The 23644-nt window shown below is 36.4% G+C and overlaps 1 protein-coding gene across 1 annotated transcript in view; it reads left to right on the top strand.

Annotated features, from left to right (window-relative positions):
* The window catches only part of LOC128216188 (uncharacterized), a 31291-nt gene that overhangs the window by 5165 nt on the left and 2482 nt on the right, over nt 1–23644 (top strand). The window contains exons 2-3 of the mRNA XM_052922761.1: nt 19329–19470; nt 23322–23452. Coding sequence (XP_052778721.1) covers nt 19329–19470; nt 23322–23452 — 273 coding nt within the window. The remainder of the gene's footprint in view (nt 1–19328; nt 19471–23321; nt 23453–23644) is intronic.

The raw sequence follows: 23644 nt of genomic DNA, 5'->3' as shown, positions 1-23644 counted from the left end.
TTACAAAAGTTTATCCCAATGAAAGTGGTGCCAAATTTTCGGCTATGTTGTTTATGTAATTAATACAAGGAATTTTGTGCAGGCTCATCTCACGTAGTTCACGAAGCCAATGAACAGTTACTTATGGTTCTTCTTGTTTACATTTCAAACGCCAATGTTTGCCATCAATAAATTTTGAATGTTTTTATCAATTACATTCAAATCAAACAATCGTGTCAATCGATACACAATTTACAAATTCGCTCTAAACTCCAGTTCTCCATTGCGGGTTAATTGCTTTCACAGCATAATGTTATTTAAAGTATATTGGTTATGTGTGTGTTTTGCTTAACGATTCAACATCTGTTTTTAAGTTTAACACGATAACCCTTGTTTTCCGTTATAAGCTTGTATGGCAACGCTAAAATGAACTAAATTCTAAAAACTAAAGGTTCTTTTTTTTCTTCGCTATTTTATAGCCCCAAAATGATAGCATCAGATTAAAATCATTAACTGTGATAATCGTATACAAAATATGTGTTATATGTTTCTCTCGCTTATCTTTTTTAGTTTTAATTAGACACCATATAAGCAACACTCTTTAAAGGTTTTAAAATGGTGAAAGTAGAAATTTAGTTTATCCCTTCGTATTTGATAACTAATTAAGGTATTTGTAGTATTTCCAGTATCATGATGACTTCATCAGAATCTTGGGTTACACGGTCCTTTGTTTGTAAAGCCACAAACAATCATTATTTGATTACTTTTTTATCATCATTTATTTTATTTATTATTACTGTTAATAAGTTATCATATAATTAATTTTAGGAAATAGAAAGTGATATAAATATTATATTGGATCTAATTACAGAACCATTTTCTCTCAAATATGAGAAATTGAAATACAAGCGTGAATTTCTGCTTTACATTTCTATAAAAAATAAAAAGTACATGTATTATACACAAATTCTATTTATTGATCTCGAATCTTTATTGCCCCTGTGCTATGTCAGATCACATCTCAGATGTGAGTGTCCAGGTTGTGCAGTACTGGAGGTTTTATTACAGAAATGAAAAAAAAAAACCCACATCATATCTGACAGTTTTATATTTCAAATACTATTAAAATCAATATTACAATGCTTTAAAACAAGAATGATAGTAATAGTGTATGTTATATAATAGCCTATTAACATGATTTATATTATACCACATAAATGAAATTAAATTAAGAGTTTACTCTCATTTTCTTATTGTTTAATTCCCATTGGCCAAATTTATAAATACATTGACTACGTACATTGTATTTTAGTGATTGGTTTATGAGATCGTACTGGAGACGGAAATGATTTATTTTAGCCTTTCGACTGTAATAAGTGTATGCACAGAAAAGTGTTGTTGAAAATTTAGAATTAGAGAATGATACTATTTTGACTACTGTTAGAGTGATTTGATTTATCTTTTGTGAATCTTTTTTTTACCTATTTGGCAAAAAATGTAACGAAATAATGTAATTTGTCGATTTCGAGGCGTATAAACAAAGGCCCGGAGGTCACTAACTCCTTTCAATTTTTGAGCATGCGCAAAGCAATTCTACGCATGCGGTGCGGGGTGATACAGGAATCCAGTGGATTTCACGTGAAATCCACTCATAACGTTTAATCCACTCAGAACACATTCATTTTAATTAAGAAATAAAACTTTTTGTATACATATTGGAAAATGCCTCATAAAGCCTTAAAGGGTTCATATTTCAAATGTAATTGAAATTGGTCGAAAAATGAAGAAACAAGAGCAACTTTTCAAAAAATTATCGGAAATCGAAGTGAAATCCAATTTTCGAGAAGCGAAATCCACTCATAACTCATATATTTTGCAACAAATATTCTTTTAAATGAATATTTGATTGAATATGCATCATAATCGCATTACGAGACGTCGATGTATGTTTGCGCATTGTTTGTAAAAAAGAGCACGTTTTGACGCATTTCTCAGCAGCTACTTTACATTCTGATTGAAGAAGCTGTTTCAAAACAAAGACGGGTATGTAATTTTATAATGCTTTCTTTTACGGATTGAGTTATTGCGTTGTTTCGTCTATTTGTTGTAAACTGACGGCATGTGAGTACTGAACATTCACCAGGTCTGACAAGTGGCTTTCCTCCTGGCTCTCCATTTTTCGCCTCTACAATTGCAGCTGCTGATCTACGGCCAATGTCGACAACAAGCGCAATCGTTTGAATGGTATAATTAGACACTAGTTTGTCAGCAAACTCTGACTTTGAAAATATTTTTTTTTCCGTATTAAGGGCCGGCAGCGACGCAAAAGTAGTAGGGGAAGGTAAAAAACCAATACATATTTTATTTACTTTTGAGGAAAAATCTTTTTGAGAGTGAAACATTTATTCTTGGTGACATGTTTTGGGTGAGTAAGGAGTTGAACAAATTTTACCAAAAAAAGTTTTTGGATCATAAAGCATTCACATTATTATGGAAAAGTCTGGCGACATAAGTACAGGTTCTTCGTTTTTATGTCAAAATGCCCAAGACTACCTATTCAACAATATCTTGAGAGATCTTGATGATTTCTTCTCAAATAAGAAAGTTATTCAGAGAAATAATGAAATTTTGTGGTGGATGGAATTCATTTTATTTCCGGACTAAACATCATCTAATTTTCTGGTCAGCAAAGTTCTAAAAAAGGTTGACCAGCAGTAAGAACTCGAATAAGGCTGACCAGGTTGGTCAGCGATAAGAAATAAATGTTGTTCCTAATTACACTATGTCTTTAAGTTTCACAAATGATCAAATGTATCCATGCATCTACTGTCTAACAGAACTTTAAAGCATAACGCACAGTTTTAAGTAAAGACATATGAAAACAGAAAGGAAAATTCCTTTTATGAACATCATGCATTACTCACATTGTTTGTTTCTGCACTTGAAAGTTATTCATTATTGAATCAATTTTCATTCTCATCAAAAGTACATGTTGTTAACCATGTGTATGTCTGACTATTTCCGTTGAAATTTGGTATTCCTAAAGACTAGAACATTTCTCTTCCACAGTTCCTTCCAAAAGACCACATCACTGTAGATGTGTCTGGCATACCGTCCAGTTCAGATCCAGACTTCTTATCGGATGTGGACAGCACTGAAGATTGACAGGTGATGGCAGTCCAGTCTGTTTACTGCTACCAGTGCTGCGATAGACTCTTCATAGATAAATAAAAGTTGTTCTTTATAACACTCTAAGATAATCGCATGTACTCTAACATATAATAATTATTCAAGTGTACATATGCATTTATTACAGAACAGAACATAATTTTATTACACGTAAACTATACAGATTTTTGTGTTTCATATACATATTTAATAAATTACAATTACAATTATAAATACAATGTAGTGTGAAATATTAAATCAATATTATAATTAATCTATTTTTAAGGATGAACTGGAATAGAAAACACGAATCAATCAAACTAATAATAGTATACAATACAATAACCAATAGTTTGCTTTTTATATACTAGTATATGTTGGTATAAATGATATTAATTGATCAATTTCTAACAATAAAACAGACTCACATAGTATATATCAACATAAATAGTAACCAATGGTTACAAATGTTAACAAAGCATACTACTGCTTGGGATAAAAATGTGTATCAAGGCTTATAATTATTGATTCATTAATAGAGTAGAACGCACCTTAAATGCTTCCGATATATATTTGCTTAACATAAATGTTTCAGATGTATTTTGTGTATTAAGAAGTTGCACAAGTTAAAACATACTAGGTCTTATTCTATAATAACTTTTAATATACGTTTGTCTTAATTGGACATAAGGTGTACACTTAAATATAAAATGAAATTCGACTTCGTTCGAGTCACATACTTGACACGTAAGTGGCGTTCTAATCTATCATATCTGCCAGTATGAACTCTTAAATTATGCGAACATATACGTATTTTTGGGATAGCAATTCTAAGATTTCTTGACACAATATTGTCTAAATAGGATTCAAACTCGAATGCAGTTTTAAGTACTCTATAACCAATTAAGACACCATTTTCATTAACACTTCCATGCCACTGTTGTAAATATTCGTCTATCAGACGCTGTTTAAAAATACAAATGAACTGGTTTTCGTTTAGCTGTGTATCATTACACCATACATAATAAAAGCCATATCTGGTGAGAAGGTTCTTAACCTTATTGAACCAATTATCCTGATTGTTATCAATATCTAACATTGCGTCTTCTATGACAGATTGAGTAATTATATTGTCACTTTTCTTAAGTTTGAATCAGTATTTTACGTACATATCTATTTATATACAATGGGTATGTACGTGAAGTTAGCGACCTAGCGGCCTAGCGGCGTGAAGTTAGCGGCCTAGCGGCCTAGCGGCGTGAAGTTAGCGGCCTAGCGGCGTGAAGTTAGAGGCCTAGCGGCCTATCGGCGTGAATTTGGCGGCCTTGCGGCCTAATTATTTTTTCTATTTCCAAGCAATTGTTAATGCGTTTTTTTTTAAAACAATGATAAATCAAAGTTTTTTATTCATACTGTACAGTAACATAGCGGCCTTAAATTGTTTTCTATTCAGAACATTTTTATTTACCTTTTATTCTAAAACAATTTTAAAATAACTGTTTCATGAACAAATTATCACTCTGAAGCGTTTTTCAACTTTTTTTTTAAAAAAAGTCGATCAAACACTTCAGCGACCTAGCGGCCTAGCGGCGTGAAATTAGCGGCTTGGCGGCCTAGCGGCCAAAATTGAATCATATTTCAAAGCATGTATTGATGCATTTTCTTCTAAAACAATGACATATTAACTGTTTTTATGCACACATTAACACATTGAAGCGATTATCAACATTATTTTTTCAAAAACCTCGATAAAGCAGTCAGCTAATTCACAGCATTAAACATGCCTGTTCTTCTAAAACAATGATATATTTACTGTTATTATGCACAAATTATCACTCTGAAGCGTTTTTCATTTTTCCCCCAAAAAAGTCGATCGAACACTTCAGCGGCCTAACGGCCTAGCGGCGTGAAGTTAGCGGTCTGGCGGCCTAGCGGCCTAAAATGGTTTCCTATTTCATTTAGCATGTATACATGCATTTTCTTCTAAAACAATGACATATTAACTGTTTTTATGCACAAATTAACACTTTGAAGCTATTAGCGATTATCAACAGTTTTTTTCAAAAGCGTAGATAAAGCAGTTAGCTATTTCAAAGCATTAAACATGCCTGTTCTTCTAAAACAATGATATATTTACTGTTTTATGCACAAATTATCACTCCGAAGCGTTTTTTTCTTTTTTTTCTTCAAAAAAGTCGATCAAGCACTTCAGCGGCCTAGCGGCCTAGCGGCCTAGCGGCGTGAAGTTAGCGGCCTGGCGGCCTAGCGGCCTAAAATTGTTTCCTATTTCAAACCATGTATACATGCATTTTCTTCTAAAACAATGACATATTAACTGTTTTTATGCACAAATTAACACCTTGAAGCTATAAGCGATTATCAACAGTTTTTTTCAAAAGCGTAGATAAAGCAGTTAGCTATTTCAAATCATTAAACATGCCTGTTCTTCTAAAACAATGATATATTTACTGTTTTATGCACAAATTATCACTCCGAAGCGTTTTTCTTCTTTTTTTTTTCAAAAAAGTCGATCGAGCACTTCAGCGGCCTAGCTACCTAGCGGTGTGAAGTTGGCGGCCTGGCGGCCTAGCGGCCTAAAATGGTTACCTATTTCAAACCATGCATACATGCATTTCCGCTAGGCCGCTAACTTCACGCCGCTAGGCCGCTAGGCCGCTAACTTCACGTATATTACAATGGGTATCTACCCAATTCACCGTAAACAGCAACATTTGAAGACGCAGTTTGATTCACATGCTATTAATTCCTGTTTCTTAATATTGATCTCGAACAGTAATTGTGCTCAATTTTTGTTTAATTAGTGACAGTTTAAGTTCACTTTTATTTACATGCAGCTGTTTGTTTATGTTTGTTTGTTATGGCACTTACCTGATGTACATTATGAATCTGCTCGATCTGCCATTGTTTTGTACTGTTTACAACTTTACCAAATTTACAAGTTACTTTTTTATGCTATTTAACTCTCATATTAAAAAGGTTTATCAATTTTATAATTTTTATGCATTAAATATACAGTATTACTTACTTATACTATTAGCTACTTAATAACTAATGCACGTGTTGACATTGAACAAAACACTTATACAAATGTACTACCTATATCCCTTGCATAATGATGTAATTACACTTTTATAGACTCAGATTATGTGCCATTGTCCTTATGGCTATTCCATTCAAGCATATAACAACTGGGGATATTTTTTTAATTCGTTCACCCCCCTACAGAAGCAATTTTATCCTTTTAAGGTCAAATTACCGAACAAACACAACCATTCATGTACTGTTATAATAATTGTTTTCCCCTGTGAGATATATGTTTTACTGGAATAGCTGTTGCATGTTTCTTCGTGTCCTTCGAATATGATCATTTCACACATTCATTTTCTTGCATGTACTTTGTAAACATTTTCTTCGTTTTTAATAACTATTTGCCAATGTATAGAACTGTATAAAGTTTTTTTTTTCTTTTAATGAATGCTTATAATGTCACTCTATTGTAAACCAACCTTTCCGTTGAACCTTTGTTACACAATGATAACATTCTTTTGTGGAAACAACTTAATTTATTCCATTTATAAAGCTTTTCATTAATCCTTTCCCATTGCTTTTAAAATTTTGACATTTTCTCTCCAATTCGTTATCATCGAACTGCTAGAATAAAATGTAAATACCTTGCATATGTGCAACAAATGTTCATAAAACTGTTCCTACAAAATTGTTCCGCTTCTTTATCCTTTGAATGCATTCATTTGTATGTTAATGTTTTTCATATTCAAAAAATTACCAACATATGTTTTGCATTTCTTTTAAAAAAAATTAAATCATCTATTTGTATGTTGTTGTTAAAATTCTTCATCTTAAAAACTAATGTACTTTAATCTTTATTTCTCAAAACTAATCCTGCCTTTTGTATTGGACTCTTCTAAAGACTGCTTCACTGTGTTGTGCTTTGTTGTATATAAGTATGTATATATCTTAACATACATTTATCCCATTTCAAACTATTCATTTAAGACTTTAAGTTTGCTATTTCTCAGGTGTTTTTTTATTAGTACCTGTATATGTTATGAAACTGTGTATTACATGTTGCATACTTGAAGGACACATATGTGTTTCAATACCATATATTGTTGATTGCATTCTGAATATTATGTCACACTCAATTTCAAATTTTGAATAAAAGTGCCACTTTTTATTTCTCAGTTAATTTGGCCCCATTTTACATTGTTTCAGCACTTCAAAATACACAAAGTGCAGCTTTTTTCTCTTTTTTTTTCAAACAAAGTTCTCATTACAAAACGTTTCAATGTATATTACTCAAAATCTGTCTTAAAGTAAAATAAAGCCTGAAAGATGTCCTGCATTATTTGAATACGATTTGTCAACTCATCCATGTTTGCATTATATATATGTAATACAACGAACCTAGGCTGATTAAAATTTCATGTGTCAGTACTGAAACTGCCCATTTCGCCCCATCACAAAACACTAACTGTACATTGCTATGGATCGATTTAGAGCGAGCCTTTTTTTGCTGTCTCCTACAGCAATTTTGTACTTGTACAATTATAGGTTATGTAAAAGTGAGACAATGATGTTATCTAATCTAAATGTGCTACCTCTAAATGACCCTGAGCCAATAAACAACTTCACAGGAAATTGACCCCTGCTGTGACAAAATTGCAATAAGCACGGGATGCACCGAAGGTAAATAGTTATGACAAACAGTCCATTAACTAGGGCCTATCAAAATAGTAAAAAGGACCTATGAAATAAAAAAAACACACTTGAAATCAGTGTTATTTTGCGTGCAAATTGGCAAAATGTTTATCGAATATTCAATATATAGGGAATTTGAGTACTACTTGAATGTGATTTGTCCCGTTAATATTACATGTTTACCTTCGTTTTTGCCAGTATTTTATTCATACCATGGTGCCATTCCAGTTTTGTTCAGTATGTTCGTTTATGTTTCTTCTATGAACGACATTGGTATATGAGCCATTGAATGTTGACGTAAACCCGTGTATATATTATCCTACTATAGGCCGCATTAGTCTGACCCTCACAGCCTTTTTGAACTTTAAATATCAATGGACCTTGTCAACAAATTAAAGGGTACAAAACGTTTTCTTGGAGATTCTTGGAGATTTCAACTTCCCGAAGTTTAACTGGGGTTCACAACATACGTCATCTTTAAAACCGGGGTTCAACTGTCTATGACAAATTCCTTGACATCATAAATGACATGACACAGATAGTCAGTGAAAACACTAGAAATGACAACGTCCTGGACCTTTTTCTTACAACCAATCTTAAATTTGTACACAAAGTAAACATCATACCTTGAATTAGTGACCATGCCATCATTTCAACCATTGTAAATGCCCGTCCAAACATACTCAAACAAAAACCAATAATTGTACTCCTCTATCGAAAAGCAAAATGGGAAGATTTCAAGCAATTCGTGAACACTACCCAGTCCGATATTTTACAAGGTTCAGACAGTCTATCAGTTGAGGTGAATTGGCTTAGATTCACAGATGCGAGAGGTATTACTAACTATCAGAAACATTTGTTGCAGAAGAACACTGCTTTAGATTACTAAAGAAATTATGAAACTTATTCACAAGAGATAAACTTTATACAAAACTAAAAAAATAATTGCACTGATTCAAACATAAGCAACGAATTCAAAACAATAAAGGCAACCTTCAAATATAAAAGAGTCTCCCTTAACGTACATAGAAAAAAACATCCTTAATATTGCTAATGATGAGCCATCGATTGACAAACCAAGCAAGTAATGCACCAAAAAGTTACATTTATTAATAGAAACTCCTCTAAACAAGACTCGCAGAGTGTGTCATCGCTCAAAGATCCTGTTACGGATAGCTTGAAATATGCAAACACCGAAAAGGCAAATATCCTGAATAACCAATTTCAATCTATTTTTTTTTCCAAAAACATCCACTCTTTCTCTCAAACAAGCCTGTTTTGCAGAAATTGAGAAATTTTTTTCCACAAAATCATTGCAGTTACCCCAAGATGAGTGATTCACAGAAATGGCATACTGAAACTTCTTGCCAATTTGAAACCAGACAAAGCTGCTGGACCAGATCTCTTGTCCTTAAAGAGTTGAGAAATGAGATTGCTGATGTTATTACAGTCCTCTTTCAAAATTCACTAACCACTAAGTATATCCCTGTTGCCTGGTCGAAGGCTTTAATGCTCCTTTTTCAAAAAGTGTGACTCCAGCAACCCAGCAAACTATCGACCTATCTCACTTACATGTATTTTATGCAAATCCGTAGAACATATTATTGCCTCAAATCTCTCTGCACATCTGACCGAACACAGTATTCTCTATGACCTGCAACATGCATTTTGAGAAAAGTGTTTATGTGAGACTCAACCTATTGAGCTGACCGACAATCTTGTAAGAATCACTTCCTCGGGCAATCAAACAAACTTAATTCTTTTGGACTTCAGCAAAGCTGATGATCACCTTAAACCCATCTTCAACTTCATGATAATGGTGTTTGTCCATAGTTTCTTAAATAGTCCAAGGCATTTCTCCTTCATAGAAGTCAGACAATAGTTCTGGATGGTGATCATTCAGAAGAATTACCCGTAACATCTCATCTGGTGTACTCCAAGGATCTCTACTGGGTCCCTTGTTTTTCCTGATTCTTATAAGGTCACACCAAATTAATGCATCGTTACTCGGACTTTTAAAAAAAAAATGAGCAAGCGAGCGAAAAAATATATATTTTTTTGTCAGTTTTCATAAAACCCGAAACGATCAATAAGCGAATTTTTACACAACCTAATCTTGGCAATTTTTGGTGCTCCCTCGGTGAAATGTATAGCAGTCTAACACTACCTAACCTTGGCAATGTTTGGTGCTAACTCGGTGAAATGTATTGCTGTCTTACACTACCTAACCTTGGCAATGTTTGGTGCTAACTCGGTGAAATGTATTGTTGTCTTACACAACCTAATCTTGGCAATTTTTGGTGCTCCCTCTGTGAAATAAATCGCAGTCTAACACTACCTAACCTTTGCAATGTTTGGTGCTAACTCGGTGAAATGTATTGCTGTCTTACACTACCTAATCTTGGCAATGTTTGGTGCTAACTCGGTGAAATGTATTGTTGTCTTACACAACCTAATCTTGGCAATTTTTGGTGCTCCCTCGGTGATATGTATCGCAGTCTAACACTACCTAACCTTTGCAATGTTTGGTGCTCACTCGGTGAAATGTATTGCTGTCTTACACTACCTAATCTTGGCAATGTTTGGTGCTAACTCGGTGAAATGTATTGTTGTCTTACACTACCTAATCTTTGCACTGTTTTGTGCTAACTCGGTGAAATATATTGTTGTCTTACACTACCTAACCTTGGCAATGTTTGGTTCTCACTCTTGAAATGTATCGCTGTCTTACACTACCTAATCTTGGCAATGTTTGGTTCTCACTCGGTGAAATGTATTGCTGTCTTACACTACCTAACCTTGGCAATGTTTGGTGCTAACTCGGTGAAATGTATCGCTGTCTTATACTACCTAATCTTGGCAATGTTTGGTGCTCACTCGGTGAAATAAATTGCTGTCTTACACTACCTAATCTTGGCAATGTTTGGTGCTAACTCGGTGAAATGTATCGCTGTCTTACACTACCTAACCTTGGCAATGTTTGGTGCTCACTCGCTGAAATGTATCGCTGTCTTACACTACCTAACCTTGGCAATGTTTGGTGCTCACTCGGTGAAATGTATCGCTGTCTTACACTACCTAATCTTGGCAATGTTTGGTGCTCACTCGATGAAATGTATCGCTGTCTTACACTACCTAACCTTGGCAATGTTTGGTGCTAACTCGGTGAAATGTATCGCTGTCTTACACTACATAACCTTGGCAATGTTTGGTGCTAACTCGGTGAAATGTATCGCAGTCTTACACTACCTTATCTTGGCAATGTTTGGTGCTCACTCGGTGAAATGTATCGCTGTCTTACACTACCTAACCTTGGCAATGTTTGGTGCTAACTCGGTGAAATGTATCGCTGTCTTACACTACCTAACCTTGGCAATGTTTGGTGCTAACTCGGTGAAATGTATCGCTGTCTTACACAACCTAATCTTGGCAATGTTTGGTGCTCACTCGGTGAAATGTATCGCTGTCTTACACTACCTAACCTTGGCAATGTTTGATGCTCTCTCGGTGAAATGTATTGCTGTCTTACACTACCTAATCTTGGCAATGTCTGGTGCTCACTCGGTAAAATGTATCGCTGTCTTACACTACCTGATCTTGGCAATGTTTGGTGCTCACTCGGTGAAATGTATCGCTGTCTTACACTACCTAATCTTGGCAATGTTTGGTGTTAACTCGGTAAAATGTATCGCTGTCTTACACTACATAATCTTGGCAATGTTTGGTGCTAACTCGGTGAAATGTATCGCTGTCTTACACTACGTAATCTTGGCAATGTTTGGTGCTAACTCTGTGAAATGTATCACTGTCTTACATAACCTATCCTTGGTAATGTTTGATGCTCAATCGGTGAAATGTATCACTGTCTTACACTACCTAATCTTGGCAATGTTTGGTGCTCACTCTGTGAAATGTATCATTGTCTTATATAAACCTATCCTTAGTAATGTTTGGTGCTCACTCGGTGAAATGTATCACTGTCTTACACTACCTAATCTTGGCAATGTTTGGTGCTAACTCGGTAAAATGTATCGCTCTCTTACACTACCTAATCTTGGCAATGTTTGGTGCTCACTCTGTGAAATGTATCGCAGTCTTACACTACCTAATCTTGGCAATGTTTAGTGCTCACTCGGTGAAATGTATCGCTGTCTTACACTGCCTAACCTTGGCAATGTTTGGTGCTCACTCGGTGAAATGTATCGCTGTCTTACACAACCTAATCTTGGCAATGTTTGGTGCTCACTCGGTTAAATAAATTGCTGTCTTACACTACCTAATCTTGGCAATGTTTGGTGCTAACTCGGTGAAATGTATCGCTGTCTTACACTACCTAACCTTGGCAATGTTTGGTGCTCACTCGGTGAAATGTATCGCTGTCTTACACTACCTAACCTTGGCAATGTTTGGTGCTCACTCGGTGAAATGTATCGCTGTCTTACACTACCTAATCTTGGCAATGTTTGGTGCTCACTCGATGAAATGTATCGCTGTCTTACACTACCTAACCTTGGCAATGTTTGGTGCTAACTCGGTGAAATGTATCGCTGTCTTACACTACATAACCTTGGCAATGTTTGGTGCTAACTCGGTGAAATGTATCGCAGTCTTACACTACCTTATCTTGGCAATGTTTGGTGCTCACTCGGTGAAATGTATCGCAGTCTTACACTACCTAACCTTGGCAATGTTTGGTGCTAACTCGGTGAAATGTATCGCTGTCTTACACTACCTAACCTTGGCAATGTTTGGTGCTAACTCGGTGAAATGTATCGCTGTCTTACACAACCTAATCTTGGCAATGTTTGGTGCTCACTCGGTGAAATGTATCGCTGTCTTACACTACCTAACCTTGGCAATGTTTGATGCTCTCTCGGTGAAATGTATTGCTGTCTTACACTACCTAATCTTGGCAATGTCTGGTGCTCACTCGGTAAAATGTATCATTGTCTTATATAAACCTATCCTTAGTAATGTTTGGTGCTCACTCGGTGAAATGTATCACTGTCTTACACTACCTGATCTTGGCAATGTTTGGTGTTAACTCGGTAAAATGTATCGCTGTCTTACACTACCTAATCTTGGCAATGTTTGGTGCTAACTCGGTGAAATGTATCATTGTCTTATATAAACCTATCCTTAGTAATGTTTGGTGCTCACTCGGTGAAATGTATCACTGTCTTACACTACCTAATCTTGGCAATGTTTGGTGTTAACTCGGTAAAATGTATCGCTGTCTTACACTACCTAATCTTGGCAATGTTTGGTGCTAACTCGGTGAAATGTATCGCTGTCTTACACTACGTAATCTTGGCAATGTTTGGTGCTCACTCGGTAAAATGTATCGCTGTCTTACACAACCTAATCTTGGCAATGTTTGGTGCTAACTCTGTGAAATGTATCACTGTCTTACATAACCTATCCTTGGTAATGTTTGATGCTCAATCGGTGAAATGTATCACAGTCTTACACTACCTAATCTTGGCAATGTTTGGTGCTCACTCTGTGAAATGTATCATTGTCTTATATAAACCTATCCTTAGTAATGTTTGGTGCTCACTCGGTGAAATGTATCACTGTCTTACACTACCTAATCTTGGCAATGTTTGGTGCTAACTCGGTAAAATGTATCGCTCTCTTACACTACCTAATCTTGGCAATGTTTGGTGCTCACTCTGTGAAATGTATCGCAGTCTTACACTACCTAATCTTGGCAATGTTTAGTGCTCACTCGGTGAAATGTATCGCTGTCTTACACTGCCTAACCTTGGCAATGTTTGGTGCTCACTCGGTGAAATGTATCGCTGTCTTACACAACCTAATCTTGGCAATGTTTGGTGCTCACTCGGTGAAATGTATTGCTGTCTTAGACTACCTAACCTTGGCAATGTTTGGTGCTCACTCGGTAAAATGTATTGTTGTCTTACACAACCTTATTTTGGCAATGTTTGGTGCTCACTCGGTGAAATGTATTGCTGTCTTACACTAACTAACCTTGGCAATGTTTGGTGCTCACTCGGTAAAATGTATTGCTGTCTTACACAACCTTATCTTGTCAATGTTTGGTGCTCACTCGGTGAAATGTATTGGTGTCTTACACAACCTAATCTTGGCAATGTTTGATGCTCACTCGATGAAATGTATTGTTGTCTTACACAACCTAATCTTGGCAATGTTTGGTGCTCACTCGGTGAAATGTATCGCTATCTTACACTACCTAATCTTGGCAATGTTTGGTGTTCACTCGGTGAAATGTATTGCTGTCTTACCCTATCTAACCTTGGCAATGTTTGGTGCTCACTCGTTGAAATTTATTGCTGTCTTACACAACCTAATTGTAATGTTTGGTGCTCTCTCGGTAAAATGTATCGCTGTCTTACACTACCTAATCTTGGCAATGTTTGGTGCTCTCTAGGTAAAATGTATCGCTGTCTTACACTACCTAATCTTGGCAATGTTTGGTGCTCACTCGGTGAAATGTATTGCTGTCTTACACTACCTAATCTTGGCAACGTTTGATGCTCACTCGGTGAAATGTATTGCTGTCTTACACTACCTAATCTTGGCAATGTTTGGTGCTCACTCGGTGAAATATATTGCTGTCTTACACTACCTAATCTTGGCAACGTTTGGTGCTCACTCGGTAAAATGTATCGCTGTCTTACACTACCTAATCTTGGCAATGTTTGGTGCTCACTTGGTGAAATGTATTGCTGTCTTACACTACCTAATCATGGCAATGTTTGGTACTAACTCGGTAAAATGTATCGCTGTCTTACACAACCTTATCTTGGCAAAGTTTGGTGCTCACTCTGTGAAATGTATTGTTGTCTTACACAACCTTATCTTGGCAATGTTTGGTGCTAACTCGGTTAAATATATTGCAAGCTTACACAACCTAATCTTGGCAATGTTTGGTGCTCACTCGGTGAAATGTATTGCTGTCTTACACTACCTAACCTTGACAATGTTTGGTGCTCACTCGGTGAAATGTATCGCAGTCTTACCCAACCTAATCTTGGCAATGTTTGGTGCTCACTCGGTGAAATGTATTGCTGTCTTACTCTACCTAACCTTGGCAATGTTTGATGCTCACTCGGTGAAATGTATTGCTGTCTTACACTACCTAATCTTGGCAATGTTTGGTGCTCACTCGGTGAAATGTATTGCTGTCTTACACTTCCTAACCTTGGCAATGTTTGGTGCTCACTCGGTGAAATGTATTGCTGTCTGACACTACCTAACCTTGGCAATGTTTGGTGCTCACTCGGTGAAATGTATCGCTGTCTTACACTTCCTAACCTTGGCAATGTTTGGTGCTCACTCGGTGAAATGTATTGCTGTCTGACACTACCTAATCTTGGCAATGTTTGGTGCTAACTCGGCATAATCTTGGCAATGTTTGGTGCTCACTCGGTGAAATGTATTGCTGTCTTACACTTCCTAACCTTGGCAATGTTTGGTGCTCACTCGGTGAAATGTATTGCTGTCTTACACTTCCTAACCTTGGCAATGTTTGGTGCTCACTCGGTGAAATGTATTGCTGTCTTACACTTCCTAACCTTGGCAATGTTTGGTGCTCACTCGGTGAAATGTATTGCTGTCTTACACTACCTAATCTTGGCAATGTTTGGTGCTTACTCGGTGAAATGTATTGCTGTCTTACACTTCCTAACCTTGGCAATGTTTGGTGCTCACTCGGTGAAATGTATTGCTGTCTTACACTACCTAACCTTGGCAATGTTTGGTGCTCACTTGGTGAAATGTATTGCTGTCTTACACTACCTAATCTTGGCAATGTTTGGTGCTCACTCGGTGAAATGTATCGCTGTCTTACACTTCCTAACCTTGGCAATGTTTGGTGCTCACTCGGTGAAATGTATTGCTGTCTGACACTACCTAATCTTGGCAATGTTTGGTGCTAACTCGGCATAATCTTGGCAATGTTTGGTGCTCACTCGGTGAAATGTATTGCTGTCTTAAACTACCTAATCTTGGCAATGTTTGGTGCTCACTCGGTGAAATAAATTGCTGTCTTACACTACCTAATCTTGGCAATGTTTGGTGCTAACTCGGTAAAATGTATCGCTGTCTTACACTACCTAATCTTGGCAATGTTTGGTGCTAACTCGGCATAATCTTGGCAATGTTTGGTGCTCACTCGGTGAAATGTATTGCTGTCTTAAACTACCTAATCTTGGCAATGTTTGGTGCTCACTCGGTGAAATAAATTGCTGTCTTACACTACCTAATCTTGGTAATGTTTGGTGCTCACTCGGTCAAATGTATTGCGGTCTTACACTACCTAATCTTGGCAATGTTTGGTACTAACTCGGTAAAATGTATCGCTGTCTTACACAACCTTATCTTGGCAATGTTTGGTGCTCACTCTGTGAAATGTATTGTTGTCTTACACAACCTTATCTTGGCAATGTTTGGTGCTAACTCGGTTAAATATATTGCAAGCTTACACAACCTAATCTTGGCAATGTTTGGTGCTCACTCGGTGAAATGTATTGCTGTCTTACACTACCTAACCTTGACAATGTTTGGTGCTCACTCGGTGAAATGTATCGCAGTCTTACCCAACCTAATCTTGGCAATGTTTGGTGCTCACTCGGTGAAATGTATTGCTGTCTTACACTACCTAACCTTGGCAATGTTTGATGCTCACTCGGTGAAATGTATTGCTGTCTTACACTACCTAATCTTGGCAATGTTTGGTGCTCACTCGGTGAAATGTATCGCTGTCTTACACTTCCTAACCTTGGCATTGTTTGGTGCTCACTCGGTGAAATGTATTGCTGTCTGACACTACCTAATCTTGGCAATGTTTGGTGCTAACTCGGCATAATCTTGGCAATGTTTGGTGCTCACTCGGTGAAATGTATTGCTGTCTTAAATTACCTAATCTTGGCAATGTTTGGTGCTCACTCGGTGAAATAAATTGCTGTCTTACACTACCTAATCTTGGCAATGTTTGGTGCTAACTCGGTAAAATGTATCGCTGTCTTACACTACCTAATCTTGGCAATGTTTGGTGCTAACTCGGCATAATCTTGGCAATGTTTGGTGCTCACTCGGTGAAATGTATTGCTGTCTTAAACTACCTAATCTTGGCAATGTTTGGTGCTCACTCGGTGAAATAAATTGCTGTCTTACACTACCTAATCTTGGCAATGTTTGGTGCTAACTCGGTAAAATGTATCGCTGTCTTACATTACCTAATCTTGGCAATGTTTGGTGCTCACTCGGTGAAATATATTGCTGTATTACACTATCTAATCTTGGCAATGTTTGGTGCTAACTCGGTAAAATGTATCGCTGTCTTATAATAACTAATCTTGGCAATGTCTGGTGCTCACTCGGTGAAATGTATTGCTGTCTTACACTACCTAATCTTGGCAATGTTTGGTGCTCACTCGGTAAAATGTATCGCTGTCTTACACAACCTAATCTTTGCAATGTTTGGTGCTAATTCTGTGAAATGTATCACTGTCTTACATAGCCTATCCTTGGTAATGTTTAATGCTCACTCGGTGAAATGTATCACTGTCTTACACTACCTAATCATGGCAATGTTTGGTGCTAACTCTGTGAAATGTATCACTGTCTTACATAACCTATCCTTGGTAATGTTTGATGCTCACTCGGTGAAATGTATCACTGTCTTACACTACCTAATCTTGGCAATTTTTGGTGCTAACTCGGTAAAATGTATCGCTCTCTTACACTACCTAATCTTGGCAATGTTTGGTGCTCACTTTGTGAAATGTATTGCTGTCTTACACTACCTAATCTTGGCAATGTTTGGTGCTCACTCGGTAAAATGTATCGTTGTCTTAAACTACCTAATCTTGGCAATGTTTGGTGCTCACTCTGTGAAATGTATTGCTGTCTTACACTACCTAATCTTGGTAATGTTTGGTGCTCACTTTGTGAAATGTATCGCTGTCTTACACTACCTAATCTTGGCAATGTTTGGTGCTAACTCGGTAAAATGTATCGCTGTCTTACACTACCTAATCTTGGCAATGTTTGGTGCTCACTCGGTGAAATGTATTGCTGTCTCACACTACCTAATCTTGGCAATGTTTGGTGCTCACTCGGTAAAATGTATTGCTTTCTTACACTACCTAATCTTGGCAATGTTTGGTGCTCACTCGGTGAAATGTATCACTGTCTTACATAACCTATCCTTGGTAATGTTTGATGTTCACTCGGTGAAATGTATTGTTGTCTTACACTACCTTATCTTGGCAATGTTTGGTGCTCACTCTGTGAAATGTATTGTTGTCTTACACTACCTAATCTTGGCAATGTTTGGTGCTCACTCGGTGAAATGTATTGCTGTCTTACACAACCTAATCTTGGCAATGTTTGGTGCCCACTCGGTGAAATGTATCATTGGCTTTGCAATAAGATTTATTTTTGTGGCGATAATGCAGGTGTCGTTGTTAGTTTGAGGGTATTGCATGTGTGGTTGTTTGTGTTTTGTATTGTAAGTGTGGTTGACTGTGTGTTGGTATTACATGTACATATAAGGCGCGGTCTGTTTTTAATGTTCGGTTACTGCATGTGTGCTTGTGTATATTCTTGTATTGAAGTTTTGGTGGATTGTGTATTGGTTTTGCATGAATGGTTTTGTATGTGTTTGCACGCTATTGTGTTTCATGTGTAGTATGTGGTTGTTTGTGTGCAGGTATTGCAGACGTGGAGTGTTGGTGCAGATATTACAGATTTTGTTGTTTGGTTGTGTTTGTATTCCAGTTGTGGTTGTTTGTGTGTTGGTTTTGCATATGAGAGGTTGTTTTTTAGTTAGTTTGCATGTGTCGAGTGAGTGTTGGTGAATGTATTGCAGGTTTGATTGTTTGTGTGCAAGCACTGTATGTGTGGTTGTATTATGACAGAATTGCAGGGGTAGTTGCTTGTAGAGAATTACGATAAGAGTTTGTGAGTGGGGTTTGCAAATCTGCTTGTTTGTGAGTGGGTATCGTAGGTATAGTTGTTCACAATCTCATTAAAATTAATTCCCCAATACTCGCTTTACGATGTTACGCTATGTTACGCTTTGTACCTAACATAATGAAATGAAGTGAACGTCAGGCCCCGATTTCTCGAAACTTCTTAAGCTTAACAGGCTTAAGAAGTTTATTTCAATTAGCTAATATACATACTTAAATTGAACTTTTTTGAAAGGTAAATGGTTTATTGTGATAATCATAAATATAATTTCTATATAAAGTATACAAGTTCTTAAAGAAGTTAATATAACGCAAATATTTGAAGAACAAAAATAGCGAGCTTAGCTTAATCCTGTTATAAGGGAAGAAGTTTCGAGAAATTGGGCCCAGGACATGATTTTAATGAGATTTGGTTGTTTATATTGGGTATTGCAGATTATGTTGTAAGTGTTTATGTATAACATCTCTTTTGTCCAGGTATTGCAGGTGTGATTTTTTGCGTACGGGGGGACGGCAGTTGCGAGTACCTGGACCTTTCCCGGCCGGAGCGCACAAGCCGCCTCGTGTGTTCCCAGTATGGCTGTTGTGGTACTTTTAAGGACAGGCACTGCTGCACCGGGTACGGTTAGAAACTAGGCGCTTATTAGACGCGACCCGGAGACCATGTCTATAGGGATACATGATTACATTTTTCAATGGACACGGGTCTATGGATACATTTGTAGATTGTAAGAGAAGTAAATACTTATTTATAACAAATTCCTTTAAATTTTCCTTTACCTATGTTCAACAAGACTGTCTGTGGATAAGTAAACACGCGATATTTAACACGTTTTCACAAAGAAATGTTAACCAGACGGCTATAACGATAATTTACAAACTGTGCATTGCCTCTTCATTTAGTCGCTGGTCAGAAGCAGTAGTTATTATACCCCGTTGTGGCTTGGGCTATATAGAAAGAACCTTTTCCAGTACGTCCGTATGTCTGTTCGTCCTGGGACATAGGAACAAGTATACTTTTCTCTATAACTCCAAATGTTTTTGAGGCATTGACTTAAAACTTCATGTACAGTTTGATCTCTTCGAAGAAAATTGCATTACACAAAACCATGACCCCGTGTGCAGTATTGTTTTAGCTATTGCTCTCTGCTAATTTCCATACTTATGTTTAGTCGGAAGCATAACCGGACGTCTTTGGCGTATTGATTTCAAACTTGACATACAAATAGGTCTCATTTAGTAGGAGATGTGAAGTTCACAAGAACTCTAACTCCCGGTGCAATATGTTTTGAGTTATTACACTTTGTTAATGTGCATACTTGTTGTTTTTTTGCTTGACAATTATTTGAGGTTTTAAGTTCGAATTTCACAAACATATAAATCTCACTTAGGAGAAGGGCAGTGCACAGAACTCATATCTCTGGAAGCAGTTGTTTTTAGGAATTGCCATTTTTTAATTTTCATACTTATATTTTGTATAACTGGAAAATTCTTTGAACTATTTACTCTTCAAACATCATATACGTTATACATATCTCAAGTATGAGAAGTGCAGTGCAGTATTTTTTCAGTGATATTCTATTGTTTTATTGTAATCCTTTGTCGTAAGGTGAAGTTGATTATTTTCTTAATTCGGCTGAGGATATGGCTGTACATGACTGCTCTTATTATAATATTTTTTATTTACTTCCCTCCTTAACTGTATACGTTTTTGAGGTATTGACTTCAAATGTACAAAGGAAACATTAGTTTGGTCAACTCAATACAAAAACTGGTATGCTTTTGAAATATAAAAAGAAAATTGCATGCATTATTTCAATGATGGTATAGTCCATGTTTTAATAAGGTGGGAACATTCACCTAATTGACGCATTCTCATCGGCATTCAAGGAGGATACATAATTCTTATTAATACTTCTTATTACAAGAAGGTAGTGAAGTGGGGGTATTAATCACACCCAATGAAAGGTTTAGTTTCCCTTTTCAAGGGAAAGCACTGCACTTTAAAGAGGTCGGATTTTAAACGATAAGAACCACTGGATACAAGTCTGTGATTTACCACAATGCTAGAATAAATGATACAGCCGATTCATTCCAGGCGAGTACGTGGGTGAGGGAAGACCTTTATAAACAAAGAAGGCGATTACGCACCTAGATATTACGTGTATGGGATATTTTCCACATATCTCCTAAAATTGTTATGCAGACATTTGCTGCGAAATGACTCATAAGCTGTCATTTGTATGGTGGGGTTTTTAGTTAATCTTTAACGTGTGTCTGACAACACGGTTTAATATGTTTAAGATGCTGCTTAGAAGTTTTTACTTATGTTTCCCATTATTCCAATTATGATGAAAAATGTATATTCACATATAAACCTATTAAGCTACGTCTTGTGTATTGTATGTATTGCAACATTCTTGTTGATTTATATCTTTAATTCACTGTTTGAAACGTATGTTATAAATATGTTATTGAATATATACACTCGTTCTTGCGCGGATAATCATTGCGAAGCTTACGTCTCGTATGTCCCGCACGTCCCACTATAAATCACAGCGCTGATAGCGCTGCACGAACAGGGTTTTATACGGGTTTTCACCATTAATGATTAACGATCATGTTTGTATTAATAAGGTGCTGATATGTAGCACAGTGAATCTAAGAGTCCCCGTGTAAACCAACCACAGGGGCCTCCCCATATTTGTTGAAGCATGATGGTAAATGACAAATTAATATTTTATTGACAATAAAGTTAATGTCGCTGTGTAACCAGGCAAACCAGGATGGAGAATGTTACCAATCCCAGCATAAGACTCCATCCTAAGGTGTTACAATATGAGTTATGCTTGCCAAGGATTTATTAACCAGAGCAATAAAAAAGAAATTGGTTGATCATTCAGGGTGAATTTAAAAGATACACTAAAACCGTTTCCGGTTGGTAATTAGATGGTGGCATAAACAAAGACTATACATTTTTTTTTAAATTAAAAATGATCCTTTTCAGAGCCACTGTTAAAATTTCAAATAGTGTTTTAAAATGATATATACGTTATTTACATAAAAAATGGATTCTCGCCCGGGAGGAACGATAAATAGATAATATGCAACGTGCTGGTAAATTTTTGAAACAGCATAGAAACAAAACTCCACGAAGCCTTCCTCCCCGTAAATGTGTGGGGTTTAATACTAGAAAATGAAAATATAAAAAGGGTGAATGCTTGTGCTATTCACAACCAAGAAAATGAAATGTATACTAATCAAACTTTACTCATTAGCAAGAGTGTGCCTATGTTTGCCTTGTTATTCACAAAACAACTTCGAAAATACAACAGATTCAAGAGAAATAATCTCTTAATTAAAATGATCAAAATTAAAATAATTGCTTTCAAACAACTGTAAATGAAACACCTAAAAAATATTAAATCCGTGATATTTTCTCACATTTTCTCACATTTTTACACCAAACCAGCAAAAAATATAACTCAATTCATTTCAATGAAATGTCATTTTCTAAAAAAATACATAAACATCCGTCTGTTTTCCTTCTTTGTCAATATGGTCAGCAACTCTCTTTTATTTCTCTATCGTAAGCTAACTTGTCAGCACTTTAGTAGGTGCCTGTCAAAATGGCATGCGTTTGTTATTCTCGCGTGGGTTATCACGTGATGGCTGTGCGCATCTTTCAATCACGTGACACAATGATCGCGGATGAGATCATTGTGTCACGTGATTGAAAGATGCGCTTTAAGTGGATAGTAATTCTTTGTTTACGTTTCGATGTTCATTCATTTTTGGGCGCAAGGATACTACTTTAATAATATCTTTATCTAAGTTCAACAAATTAAATGATTAAAATAGATATTGCGTTATGAATCCTTCTTGCTTTGTCAAATCTAGCTCGGTTATTAGAAACATAACTTGCAATTTATATAGTCCACACTTTCTAAAACTATATTTTTGGTGGTAAAGAGGCAGACAACACTTGTTACTATTTAGAGGAATTTTATTTTGGAGTGTCGAATTTATGGCTACGCTAAAAGTCAGTATTCTATTTTTGGCAAGATATCTAATTACTAGGTTACGTATTCTACGCTATAAATGGCCGGTTTCATAATTTTACCTTATGAATGCGCCAACTTTTAAATGAAGGGTCAATTGGAATTAAAGGGGTTGTACATAGTAAGTTCCATTGATGCGCTCACACCAAAGATATATGTCATTTTATGCACTACCCGTAAATAAATTACTTCTACATGACGAACAATAAAGAAGTCTGCTCTCGGTGCAACATTTGTGCACATTACCTCTTTTCACAATCCAAATTGGTCAAACAAATGCAGTTATGACAAATGAGCCCTTAACATTGATGAATGGTTTTTCATCATTGTTATATTCGTTTGGCAGTATGTTATTTTAAAGTCATGGAACTATCGTTATGTACAGAATTCCAACATGATGCTGTTTCAGGCCGCTGGCGATTATTGGCGGTGTGTTCAGTGGCGCTGTTCTTCTCCTGATTATATCTGTCGTCTGCGGTGTCTGCTACAACACGTGCAAACAGCGCAAGTCCGTCCTTCCAATCCCTACCATAACAGCTGGTGATTTAACCTCTTATTTACTTTTTACTCTCGTTTCTGATTCCTAAAGCATTTCTTTGACTTAATTCAAACCAATCCTAGTCTTAATTGTCAACCAAATTGGCTGATTATCAGAGTGGTTTGTGTTAGTTTTTATTGTTTGATTCTTTCCTTTTAATAACTACTTATTACTTGACCAACTTACGCAAGTTT

The sequence above is a fragment of the Mya arenaria genome, chromosome 14 (genome assembly GCF_026914265.1).
Source record: "Mya arenaria isolate MELC-2E11 chromosome 14, ASM2691426v1".
In the NCBI taxonomy this organism is placed as follows: domain Eukaryota; kingdom Metazoa; phylum Mollusca; class Bivalvia; order Myida; family Myidae; genus Mya; species Mya arenaria.
Note: the sequence above shows the minus strand (reverse complement) of the source record. Positions and strands in the feature narration are given on the sequence as shown.